The sequence below is a fragment of the Acanthisitta chloris genome, unplaced genomic scaffold (genome assembly GCF_000695815.1).
Source record: "Acanthisitta chloris isolate BGI_N310 unplaced genomic scaffold, ASM69581v1 scaffold32660, whole genome shotgun sequence".
Lineage (NCBI taxonomy): Eukaryota > Metazoa > Chordata > Aves > Passeriformes > Acanthisittidae > Acanthisitta > Acanthisitta chloris.
The window spans coordinates 1,239-14,844 of NW_008652757.1; the positions used below are offsets into that span (position 1 = coordinate 1,239).

Consider the following 13,606-nt stretch of genomic DNA (forward strand, 5'->3'; position numbering starts at 1 on the left):
GGAAGGATGTTCACAGCCTGTCTGGCCACCCCATCCAGCCCTGCCGCTCCCCAAGCTGTGGAGATGCTGCCAGCATCCAAAACATCAGCGGACAATGAATTTTTCCAAGGGTTGCTCACTGCCCCCTGGGTCCTACAGGCACTGCCCATTGCTCCCTCCCCAGCAGCCTCACTCATCCCCTCCCCACTGCACAGGAGGGTGCAAGAACCCTGGCTGAGCCTTGCCCCGAGGCCACAGCATAGTTTGGGGAGCTCCTGGCTCCCAGCCCTGTGGCCACACGCTGATGGCATTGAGCTGCCAGCCCTCCGTGGCTCCCTGCCCTGCTCAGCACTGGCATGCCCAGGCAGGGGCCCTAACCCTTGGAGCAGCAGCCAGACACTAGTGTACAGTAAATAGGAGAATTTTTTATTTAGTTACAAAAGTAAAAGGCATAAAGAGATGGTGAATCCTACAGAGCCTGGCTGCTCCCAGCCCAGCCGGTGCTGCAGCCTCCAGGGTGGCTGGTCAAGGTGCTGTGGGGCTGGAACCCCTTTCCCTAGAACTAGAGCAGCACTAAGATGAGACAGGAATGGGGGAGCTGGCCAGGGGGGGTTCCAAGGGCAAACTGACCATGTACTAACTCCTGTCCAGAGAGGAGAGTCCTCTGGCACACGGACACGGCTCGGAGGGACTGGTGGGGTTGGGTGTGTGATGCCACTGGCTCAGCTGTAAACACTCTGGTGTGAACCTGCTCGTTCCAAAAGCCAACTGTGACATTCCAGCAGCTACTGCAGGGAGACACCATCACTGAGGGTCAAACTGGTGGTCACAGGGAGCCACTGGCAGCCTCAGGGTCCATCCAGTGGCAGGAGACAGCAGGAACTCCAGTTATTGCACTCGGGTGGGACAGCTGTATGGCTTTGAGCTCCGAACCCGCGGGACACCCGTCCCAGCTCCCGGAGTGGGGCTGGAAAAGCTTTTCCTTGTGCACAGCCCCTTCCCCTCTCTCTCTCTCACAGCAGGAGGGAGGAAGGTGCAGCCCTGACGAGCAGAGGCACTCGTGGTGGTCATGGCTGTGGTCTTGGCTCCCTGTGGGATGTGCCACGAGAGGCAGAGGGCTGCAGGCTGCCAGGGCTCTTGGCACTGGAATCCACCCGGTGTGAGGATGAGGAAAGGGGAGGAAGAGAAAGAGAAGGTTAGTGTCAGAAATACAGGAATGAGTTGTAGCAGAAGAGTGGAGCACTCAGGCTTGGTGGCAGCAAGGGGACAGTCAGTGATGGAGGATCACACCGGCAGCCCCAGGAGGGAGAAGGGGCAGTGGTCTCCATTGCTACCCCAAGGCCTGAGCAGCAGGAGCTCATGGGGTGCTGCAGGGAAGGAGAGGGGCAGCTCCACAGCCCCCAAGTCACACAGGTCATGGGGATATGCTCTGGAAGGAACTTACCTTGGCCAAGGGCATGGCAGAGGAGGAACCAGGTGTTACAGAGAGGAAAATGGGCAGAGGGAAGGGAAAGGTTGTCTGACCCACATAGCAGGTCAAGGCTGGGGTTAGAAATCTGCTTCAGGTTCTACCTCTCTGTCTGGGTCACAGCTCACTCCAAACACATAACCTCTGGGGGCTTCCTCCAGTCCCATCATGGCAGTGAGCACAAACCACCTCAGTGTGTCCTCCAACCAGCCCCAGGCTCCAGGAACCCTCTGCCAACCCCCAGCCACATGTGTCCCATGCACCCCCACACAGACTGAACAGCTCCATCCTGTGCCAAACCCCAGCACAAAGCTGGCAGAAACCAGCCCATCCTTCTCTTCTCACCAAGGCTGTGGGCAAACCCTCACCCACAGAGCCCTGCACTGAGACAGCACAACCCAGGGCTTGGTGCCCCACATGCCAGTGGGATACTGGTGAGATGACAGGGCACACAGATGTCAACACAACTGGAAGGTGATGGGCTCTGTGGTCATGCAGTGGAGATGGGATGGGTGGCTCGAGTGGATGAGAGGGAGAAGAAAGAACTTTCTTACCAGCCAACCCTCAGAAATCAGGGCTAAGGTCCAAGGAGGGGCAAATCCCATCAGGCTGTGCAGGAAATGGCAAAGTCCTGGCAGACATTCTCCTGGGGAAGACACCAGAGGTTATGCACCTCAGCACCTGCCAGAGGAGCTGGGAGAGACAGGGAGCACAGAACCTGGTGAGGTGGGTTGAGTGGATGAGACCCTGCCCAGCCTGGAGATGTGGGACAGCAAAATCCCTTCACTCCAGCAACTCATGGCAGCACCAACTGCTGCTCATCCCTCGTAGCAGGAGGTTCCAGGAGCTTCCAGGTGAGGCCTGAGCCTAACAGAGTCCAACTGCCCCCTGAGAGGTGCCAAACACTGAGAGACCTGCCTTCTTCTGTCTTCAAGGAATAAAATAATGATCCAAGCAATTAACTCTTTAAAAATAGAATTTTATTGAGTAACAAAGGAAACTGGTTTAAATAAAAACAGGAAGGATTCTGGCCCCTGGTAAACCCCCCCCATACTGCTCCTCTGCTGTCACAGCGTGCAAAGAATGATGCTGGTGAATCTGGGGGGGACAGGCTGCCCCCCAAAATGTGCTGCCTCTGCCTGAGGTTGAAATAGGTGTGTCTGACCCATGGAAACCTAACAGGCAGCTTGACACTGTGAGCCTCTGCCCTGGTGCCAATGTGCACAATGCTCCCTGCACCAGATAGAAAATGTTCCACGTAGAAAAAAAACCAACACTACAAATTGTGCAAAAATATCCAGCAGCTTTTAGTAACATGATTCAAGTATTGCTACAAGGTTTGTCACTCTCTCTACACCCCAGGAGCACAGGGCTGGCTGCCCAGGTGCAGAGTGATGCTCATGGATGAGCCCAGGCAGCTAGAATTGCTCCCAAGGGGCTGGGGACAGCTCTGGGGACAGTTTGCTGTCCAGAAACTCAACCCAAGAGCAGAATGTGAGGTTATCAGAGACCAGCACCTGCTCTCTACTTCCTCTTTGAATCTGCACCTCAGAAGGGTGTGACCCTTGGGAATTCACACTTTTCTAGTCTGTGTTTTCTCTTCCCTGCTAAAGGAGGATCCCCCTGACTTGTGTCCTTGCTGTAAAATGTGTCTGCAAAATGTTTGACTCGCTGTCAGGACCAAAACACAAGGAATCCTTCACACCCCCCTCAGCAACCAGCCAGAAAACAGGACCAGCAGCACCTAGGACATCCTCATTAGCTTCCATGTTTGCTGGGAGTCAGAGCCCTCCCAGCTGACAGCCCAACTTACCAAGGCACAGCAGCTTCTGGAACAGGAAAGCTGCTCTGGCAGTGGCCAAGGTGAGACCTCAGCCTTGAGAGACAGAACAGCCTTTCCATGCCAGCACAAGGGAGCAGGATGTGTTCATGGAGCTAACAGGGACACCAGGGAGCTTACACCTCCCCCAGCCCAGCTCAGAGTGGGGAACCATTTGCCAGTCCCCACTTTCCACCCTTGTCCCAGTTGACAACTCCTGGCAGGAATCACAGCAACCCCCCAGAGCAGACACTCGTGGCTCAGGGGTCTGGGGGCTCCCCAGGAGCAGCAGAGACCCCCTGCTTTCAGCACGAGCCTGAGGGTCCCCCATGCTGTCAGGCTCTGTCAGTCAAAGTCCCAACAGGCCACATCACAGTGAAACAAATGAAGAAAAAATAATAAATAACTGTAAAAAAAAAAAGAAGGCAACGTATGGCTCGAGTGAGTCTTTGGCAGCTCTGGGTCACAGGGCTGTCCTGCCTGAGGCCAGGAGATGGTGAGGGGAAGGTACTGGCTGGAGCAAGGTGCAGGCACAGCAGGCACTGGGAACATCACAGCACTGCTAGGGAATGCCTCCTACCATGCTGGTGTCACTTTTGGCTCCAATGGAAGGGATTTCACTCTTAGGACTGGACGGGGTCCCAATATCTGGCTGGATAAATCCTCTTCTGTCTATCAAGCTGCAAAACAGAAAGGGAAGAGGAGTTAAGAGAACAAAGACTGAAGCCAGGAGCTCCCAAGCCACAGGGAGGGCTCTCCTGGGAGAGCTGGAGAACACAACTTCCTGCCCATCAGACAAACCACAACCTTGTCACACAAGCCACCAGCCCTTGGGCACAGAGAGCTTTGTGTCACCACAAACCCAAATGGGAACTGGCCAAAGTTCACAGCAGGCAAACAACAAGAATGAGGAAAGAACTGCAGTAAAACACTATTCTCCTCCCCAAAACCTCCCAGCTAACTTGGCTCCCTGTTTCCATAGATTTAGCTGCTCTGAACAGCATTTTGGCACCTCTGAATCCAACAAGAGGCCTGGGGGCACTTCAGAGAGCAGGGCCTGATCTACCTATAAACCACACTGACTCTGACCCTCCCCTGTTCCACCGAGTCACACCTCTGAGATGCTCCACATAAATCCAAACTGGATCCACTGAATAAACTCGTCCTGAGGATCCCCACATGCCCCAGGAATGCTGAGAGCTCCAAGGCAGGTGCTGAACTCCTGTGGCAGAGCAGAGCAGGGCCTGACTCTGCCCAGCTGCACCCTCTTGTGACCAGGCAGTGATGATCCTGTGCTGCAGGTAACTGGCAGGTTAAAGGCCTTTGATGAGGTGATACTGAGCATTCCAGGTGGTCTAAGAGTTGGTAAAACCCAGGATCTCTGCAATGCCTGGGGTAGACCTCCCCTGGCAGCTTGCCACGATGCTTAAAGTACAGGAGGAAAACCATGCTAAAAATAATAGAATCATGGAATGGTTTGGGGTGAAAGAGACCTTAAAGGTCATCTCATTGCAACCCCATGCCATGAGGACAACAAGTAATGCCACTACTGGTACTGACCATCTGCTGCTGAGCCCTTTGGTGCTGTTACTCTCGCCTCATTCAACTGCAGGATGTGTCTTATCTTCAAATGCCATGAAACAATTACCAGGGACCCAAACTCATCAAGCTCCAACACAGAAAGAACAGTTAATCTCCTACTCATTCATCTCCAGCCTTTCTCTGCAGAATGGGAAATTGTTTCCTCCTTATCATCAGTGTTTGTGCTGACAGCCTCCCATGAATGGTGATAAATCTGTCCTTTCCAAGGCCTCTCTCCCCGAGCAGGATGCAATTCCCAACACTACGGAGGTCCAAGGCTCTTACCTGGGATGGAATGGTCCACACAGCACTGCACAGCAGTTTGTGAGGATACTTTTATGGCTGTAAGGATTGGCAAACTCTGAGCCCCTCTTATTTGACCAGGACCCTTTGATCTGAAAGGGAAAGGATGGACAGAGATTAGGAGAGGAAAGATGTGAGAGTAGATAACGACTTAGGACTCGTTAGATCCTTTGCTCCAGAGGTGGAAGGTCTGTCTGACTGCAAACATCCTCCCTCTTTGCTTTAACAAGCAGCAGTGTGCTGCCTTTGCCTCTGCCAAGATTCAACCTTGCAGCTAGAAAGCTCCAAAGCTGTGCCCTCCCCATGCTGCATGGCAACGTGTCAGTGTCACCGTCTGCCACTCCAGCCTCCTCCTCCTTCTCCTCCTCCTCCCCTCCTTGTGCTCTCTAAGGCTGAAAGCTCATCAGAGCAGATCTCCAGCTCGTGGTCCCTCCTGGGCCCCTCAGGCTGAACAAACAGTGAGGGGATTCCCAGCCCATGCTGCAACCAACAGTGCCCTCTGCTCCCACCTTGAGCAGCTGTCACTGGGACTCTGATTTCGAAACCGCAGGCGTAGGCACACACGAGTGGGCAGATGCTATACCTGGCCCGTGGCCCCTGGCTGCAGCCAACCATTTACCAGCACATTTTCCACCACATTTCCTCCTTTTGTTTTTACTTCCTCTCCCCAGCTGCAGCATAAGGCTGGCAACGTGGGCAATGAGGCCAGAGAGGCAATGAGCCACTGGTGCTCTCAGTACTTGGGGTGTGACCTCGGTGAGCTTCACTTACACAGCCTTGAGTAGTTCTGCCAACACCTCTGAATGTCAAGTGGAGGGGAAAGAGAAAAAAGTGGAAAAAAGAAAAGGGATGCAAACATGCCTTTTGCAGTGCTGGAAGCTTTCAGCAAGGATCACAGGTCCTTCTGGCCAGAAGGGTGAATTTTGATTCCGAGGATCAGACAGATCCTGCTTTTCCATACAATCTGCCCTGCTCAGGGCACTCATTTGGCCCTTGGAATCTGCACACACCCCAGACTTGAAGGTAAATCTCATCAGATGTCTGTACATTATTTGTTAATTAGAGATGAGGAACTGCCAGAGACACAGGGACTTGCCCAGGGTCTCGGAGGAAACCCGTGGTTATGTGAGATGCTGAACTCAGATCACCAAGCTCACACCCACATAAATCTCTGGGGCCACTGTTCCTTTTTTTATCTCAGAACTCCTAATTTTAAGCAAGGCCACATACAGATTGGAAAAAACACAACACGTGATGATTCTCACTCAGCAACCTGAAACTGCAGCCTCACTGCCCTGGGCACTGCTCTGCAGTGGTGATCACAGGAGATGCAGAGTGCCTTCCTGAGACACTGAGGCAGGCAAGGATTCCCTGAAAACCTGCTCAGGGTGGATCAGGGACAGCCTGGCAGGAGAAGGAGCATCCAGGTACTTACATCTTCATTTGTTGTCAGGTTGGAGGCGACTAAATAAGTGTGAAAACCTGAGAGGCCCAAAATAGACCAGACTGAGAAAAAACAAATCACCAGCTCCAGAACAGTGAAACAAAAGTCAAGGAAGTCTCAGGGAATCAAATCATCTTGCAAGGAGAGGTAGAGGACTGTTTGGGGAGGTTTGGGCAAGCTTCCCATTCCTCATGCTGGTCTGCAGGGATGAGCCAAGGCCCAGCCTGCTCCAGCTGCTTCCCTTTCCATCTAAACTTGCAAACTGGGAAACAAGTTTGCCACCCACCCTTAGTCCCAGGACTAAATTAAGTTGGAGAAGTACACCAGGGTGACCCTACAAAGAGCTCCTTTCCCCTCTCTGCTAATGACTAGTGTAGCTGCAGCAGAGCTGGACACCCTGAGCAGCACAAGGATATCTCGCGGGTGTCGTCTTCAGCGTGGCCAGGAATCCATCTCTCTGAGAGCCTGCAAGGCAAAACGGGACAAGGAATGGCATCCCATCAGGCAGCCCTGCCCCTCCAGCCAAACTCCACCCGAGCAGGCAGCCATCCCACTCTGTCTGCATGGATCTGTCTGCCTGAGGAACATCTGCAGTCTGGAACTTTGCACAGGTGTCAGCACACAGACACCGCTCCAGATTTGAGGCTGATGGGAAAATCACCTTCCCTGCCAGGTTAAGATGCACCACCAACTCATCTGTTCTGGAGGGGAAACCCCCATCCCCAGCTCCCAAGATCCCTCTGCAGCAAGGTGCAGGTGGACTCATGGTTCTCTGCAGTTCCCTGTTTATTCCCCACCTGCTCTCTGGTGTAACCCAACCAGACCCTTCCCATGCTCTATCCCAACAGCAACAGTGACCCTGTGCTGCCTCAGGTCACTGGTGACCAGGAGCACAGCACACACCAGTGCCAGGAGCTGTGGTACTTACGCAGAGTGAGGTGGGTGACGACACAGGCGAAGATGAAGGCTGTCAGGAAGGAGAGGGAGAGGATGAAGGCATAGAAGTAGCGATAGTTGCGTTTCCCCACGCAGTTGCCCACCCAGGGGCAGTGGTGATCAAATCTCTCTGAAACAAAGGGACACAGTGAGGGCTCCTGCACCCAAAATGGAGCAAACTGTGCTCAGCCTCTGAAAAGGAGGAGCTACAAATTGAGCTTTCACCCACCACCCTCAGACCAGAGCCTCTGGCAGCAGTATGTGGGCAAGAAGTTTCGATGGAGCACTGCTGCCTGCTCACATGACCTTTTCATCTCAAAGTTCAAAGCTTTCCTCTCACACTCTGATAAATGTGAGCCTTGTGACTGGTAACATCAACCATCACAACAACTGAAAGAGAACAGTCATAGAATCAGGGTTGGAAGAGACCTTTAAGATCATCGAGTCCAACCACTAACCTGTCACTGCTGTAACCCCGAAACCGTATCATACAGCACCAGGTCCAGACACCTCTGAAACACTTCCAGGGATGATGACTCCACCACCTCCCTGGGTAACCTATTCCAATGCCTGTGCCTCCTCCAGCGCCAGCAGCACTGGGGGTGTGCACACAGCATCTCTGCTCCCTCCTGTGTCACTTCCCCTGCCTTCTTAGGGGCAGAAATAATTGTCCAAGTGATAACGATACACCTCCAAACCCACAGAAACTGCCTGGGAACCTGGGGCAGGTGCAGTGTGTCTGGCAACACCCCTGGCTCCCTGCTAATGACAGGGCTGCCTGTGGGCCTGACAGGACTGTGCTAACTGTTCCACAGGAAGCATCACTGCAAACACAACCCACAGCACACAGAGCAGGCACAGCCTGCACCCCCAGACACCTCCTCTGCAAACACTGCCCAGCCACAGCTTCTCGCCAGCCTCAGCAGGAGGCACAGCCACCCACAGCTATCCTCAAACACACAACACTTGGAACCTCCCAAACTTCTCTTAACCAGAGCTTTTGGGTCCTGTGGCTGCTCGGTCGCTCCTCGGGCAGCATAAAGCTCATCCTCTGCATCCCCACAGAGCACAACCAGGAGCAGCTGCACGAGCAGTAAGCTCTCCAGGCAGCCAGTTCAAGCTGCTCCAGTGCAGTCAGGCTGTGCTGGGAACCTCTCTGCCCACTCCCCTGCCTGCATGGAGCCATCAGAGGCTTTTCCTCAGGTCTTTGTCCATTCCTTCCTGCTTCACCACACTCTGAGAGCAGCCAGGGACACAGAGAAATAGGAGCCTGCAGCAAACCTTGTGTTTGGTGGAGGCCTGAGCTGCATTTTACAGTCTTGTCCTCTCAGAACTAGGGGAAACAGAGACATGGAGTCTTAGACATGCTGCCTCTTGGCCTGAGGCACTGCACTGGTGCTGCTTTCATTTTAAATGGGAACAAGACACAACAGTTGCTTTATATAATACACATAGATATATATGTTCAGGAGAAGCAAAGAGCAATCTGACCAGGAACATAAGTGACAGGATCAATGACAAAACCTGAGGGAATGGCTGGAGTTGTCAGGGGAGGTTTAAGTTGGATATTAAGCAAAGGTTCTTCCTCCAGAGGGTGTCTGGGTATTGGAACTGGTCACAGCCCCAAGGCTGACAGAGCTCAAGGAGTGTTTGGCCAATGCTCTCAGGCCCAGGGTGGATTGTTGGGGTGTCCTGTGCAGGGCAGGAGCTGGACTGATGATCCTTGTGGGTCCCTTCCTGCTCAGGAGATTCAATGACACACCACATTTCCCCCCCAGACAGCAGCACCTTCCCCTCCCCGTGCTCACCGACGCAGTTGTCGCAGACGCTGCAGTGAGAGGTGCGTGGGGGACGGAACATCTTGCAGGTGTAGCAGTACTTGAGCTTCACCACGTACTTGTTGATGACCACCTCCATGGTACGGGCTGGGGGGCGGTAGGTGGAGGTCCCCATGCTGTCTGCAAGGCCAAGGAGGGACAGTGAAACCCAAGCCCTGCATCCCTCCCAAGCTGCTTCCAGGCAGAGCAAAGGATTGGCATGTGTGCTCTCCTGATTTGAATCAAATCGAAGAGGCAGCTCAGCCAAGAGGATTTGTTGCAGGGTGGGCAGCCAGGAACTCCAGTCAGCTCCTCACAGCATTATTTATGTCCTCTCTTTGTTCAATGCTAACGCTGCTGAGATGCCAAGAGGAAGCAATAAGTGCCCAGTGCTGTGAGAACACCAGGCAATTTATAAAGAGTGACTGGAAAAGCAGCAGGATTACAGTGCCAGTAACACCAGCTCATTTCTGTGGCCAACAGGTCACAACACAAAGAGGCAACATCATCAGTGAATGCACGTGTGGCTCTTCCTCTGCTGTGACAGACATCAGGGTGGCCTCAGTAGGAGCATCTCTGCCACCCCAGCACACAACCTGCCACCCCACAGCTGGAGCTGTGGCATCACCAGCCTCAAGGGACTCATTTCCACCACCACAGGGAAGCACAGCAGCAGGTTGCAAGTGCTCCAGCAGATTCACTGAGAATTGACACTTGTGTGTTTGTAGGACAAGAGGATTCTTTCCTCCTTAAGGCTGAAACTGAGGATTTTTTAGAGGCACCACAAGTTACATCTGTGTGTGCTGGCACTTTGTTATTCCCTGGGGACTGGCAACTGGAGACTTACTCTGCACAGCAAAAGCTGGAAACCCTCTGTATCATGTTTGCATGATTTGGGGGATTATTCCTCTTAGTCACTCCTGAAAAAAAGTACCTTTCCAGCTCTGAGGAAGTCTTTGAAAAGAGTGATCCAACAGTGAGCATGTTAAGAGGATAATAAGTGGATTATATTAACAGCAACAGCTGGCACATCAGGCAGCATCTGCAGCCAGATTACTGCTCTAGGCTCTTATAAATAGAAACATGAATAGCCACTCTGGAGATATTTTAAACCCATTTTTAAAGTCAGATGTAGAATTACTGCCTTGCAACTGTCTCCAGCAGGACAGATTCAAGCTGTCTCACGACAGCATTTGTTACCACCAGTCACACCAACAAGGTCCTCAGCTCCTGGATGTAAACACCTCCTTGGCTGTCCCCAGACCAGCGTGACAGAGCAGTTTTTAGAAGAGGACAAACATCAGCCTACAGTAAAGGACACCCTGCAGCACAACAGGCTCAATGGCAAACCTTAATATCAAAGAGCATCAATTATCCTTCAACTTTGCTGCCTGGGAAGGTGATAGGACTGAAGAGGAACAAAAAGCAACTCTGCAGTCCTCCCTGAACTGCCTGCTGTGCTGGAGGAGCTTATTGCACTGCTCACCAGGACTCATGAGACACTGTCAAACCTCAAAATCTGACACTGATTTCTTACCCCCTTGGACAAGCTGTAAGGAGCCAAGAGCCAAGGAGGGACTTGCTGAGCCTGAAACGTGCATGTGCACAGCCATGCACTGAACCAGACACAGGAGAGGGAACAGAAGTCTCACCAATTCGCTTTTCCAGGTCTGCAGCCTCACTGGGGGTGGCTCTGGGCAGGATTCCTGGGTCTCTGAAGCTTGTCTGGAGCAGGCAGCTGACCACGAAGAAGAAGAGGATGGCTGCGATGATGGGGATGGCCAAGGTCAGGTGACTGGCAAGGAAGGGGCAGCTGTTAAAAAGAGAGAAAAAATGGCATCGTTACCAACCATCACACAGAACTGCTGTCAGCTGGGACACTCACACCATGAATTACCACAGGGCAGCAGGCTGAAGCACTGCTGCTTTGTGGAGACCTCTGGGGTTATCAACCTTTTTGGGGTTATGAACCTTTCTGGTTTTATCAACCTGTTTTGGAGTTACAAACTTTTTTTGGGGATGTCCTGTGCAGAGCCAGGAGTTGGACATGAAGTTCCTTGTGGGTCCTTTCCAAGCCATGATCTTCTGATTCTATGAACAGCAAGAGCCAGCCCAAAAACACCAGAGTGGTGATGTGAAGACAGGGCCTTTGGCACCAAGGGGGTTTGGATGCCCCTGTACACAACCTCTTTGCCCTTCTGAACCCCCAGAATCACAAAGCCCAGACCCAAAGCCTGCTCGCCTCTACCACAGCAGCACCAGGAACACGTGGCAAACACCCTAAGCCACACAGGGATCAGAATCAGCATGACCACAATCTCATTTCATCCAACACATGACACTGAGGGGGAACTTGGCCTTGATTCAACACAGCTCTGCTGTCTCTGGATGACTCGTGTGCCCTTTGCAGAGTGCCAGATGTTGGGATGAGGAAACCTTCCAGCACTGTCACTGCTGGGACAAGTCATCAGGCATCTCAGCAGCTGATGGCACTTCTGGGCTCACTGTGCCACGACCTGGGGCTGTTTCTCCACAGATGGAGACCAGTGCAGCCACACTCTTCCTCAGGGCAGCTCTGCTGCAGGGGGCAGGTGAGGAGAGCAGAGGACACAGCTCTGCACACACAGTGCCACAGACTCCTCCTGCAGAGGGATTTGCTATTACAAGCACTGATCAGCCCCCAGAGCCAGCACAGAGGACAGGCTGCCCAAGCCCTGATGCCTGTGGGCAGTGCTCAGGCTCAGCAACGCTCTGCAGCAGTTTGAGAGGATTAAGCAACTTTTGTTTCAGCTCCTGAGCTCAGCTGTCCAGAACAAAGCAGCCACCAAAGCAACAAAACCCCTTCAGCCCAAGCCTGAGCCCCTCGGTTGTGTCCCTGACAGGGGGGACAGAAAGGTCTGTGAGAGACGTGAGCTTGTTGTCACCCCTTGCCTGGGTGAATCTCTGGAGCCCAATTTGCCCTGTCAGGAAACAAGAAATCACATAAATCAAAAAACCACAGACTGGTTTGGGTTGGAAGGACCTTAAAGCTCATCTCATCCCACCCCCTGCCATGGGCAGGGACACTTTCCACCAGCCCAGGTTGCTCCAAGCCCCATCCAACCTGACCTGGAACACTCCCTGGGATGGAGCAGCCACAGCTTCTCTGGACAACCTGTGAGAGGTTTTACCATGAAAACATGAAGTACAGACACAGATGAGATGTATTTACTGTACATCCAGCAAACTGTAACCCGTGCAACAGAGGCACAGTGCTAAAATAACAACTTGGAAAGCCCCAGGGCATCTTCACCCGAGAGAGAGTGACTCGGCAAGAAGGGAGGCAGAGCAGATGTCTTCTGCCTGGCTGCACAAAGCAGCTACTGTGCTAGGGCTGCTCGTTAGCCCCAGACCCAGCAGAGCTGTCAGAGGCATAGATGATGCTAAGAAAGGAGTTTTTCCATCGGGATGCCGTGACTGCTTCCCGCAGCTGCCTGCCCCTTTCAGCTCATCTGACTTCTCAGAACCTCTAATCCGATCAAATACCTTCATCTCGGCGCAGCAGGCTCGGGCAGCTTTACTCTGAGACGTGCAAGGATAACACCATGATCCAAAGGCCTTCCCCACTCCAGGAAAAAACAGCTCCCTTCCCTCCCGAGACAGAAACACAGAGGCAGGACAGCAGAATCCCTCAGAGGTGTAGATAACCTACAGAGCTTCTTCCCCAGTCCCTCCAGGCAGTGCAGGACATATCAGGACGCTCGTGGCTCTCCTCTCCCTCAGGGTGCAGGAACAGGGAGTTTCTCTGGACCAATTTCCCAAAGGAAAGGGGAATGGGGAGATGCAGCTCCCTCTCCCCTAGACACAGCTGTGCGATGGGGACAGAGCTCCAGTGCAGACCCTCAGGATGAGATCCCAAAGGACTGAGCACCTTTGGTACAAACACTATTCCTAGATCCCAGTGGTGGACAAAGCCACCAACCCTGGGAGTTTCCTGGATGCAATTTTGACCCCTGGGAGCAGGAGGGGAGACTGGGAGGAGTATTTAGCGACCTGAGGAGCATCCTGGGGGGGATGTTAAACCCCTTCCCAGAGCCAGAGTGAGCAAACAAGGGGCAGGACCAGCCCTGAGCCCCATAAACACACCTGAGCACAGGTGATGGGGCAGTGGCTATGCATGGGGGGCAGTGGGGAGAAGAGAGGGATAACAGGGCACCCCGGGGAGGGGGCAAAGCCCTCCCGGCCCATTTCCCCGCACTCACTCGAAGGCGAAGAAGAGG

General features: G+C 53.2%; 1 protein-coding gene across 1 annotated transcript; it reads right to left on the reverse strand.

The window, feature by feature from the left end:
- Positions 1-3,656: 3,656 nt before the first annotated feature.
- ZDHHC18 (zinc finger, DHHC-type containing 18) lies at positions 3,657-13,602 on the reverse strand (the record flags this gene model as incomplete). The annotated part of the gene is made up of 8 exons (XM_009078373.1): positions 3,657-3,946; positions 5,133-5,242; positions 6,586-6,688; positions 7,011-7,059; positions 7,523-7,660; positions 9,339-9,488; positions 11,000-11,160; positions 13,589-13,602. Coding segments are annotated over 8 exons (843 nt in total), but the record flags the coding sequence as incomplete, so codon positions are not given.
- Between the last annotated feature and the right edge of the window lie 4 nt (positions 13,603-13,606).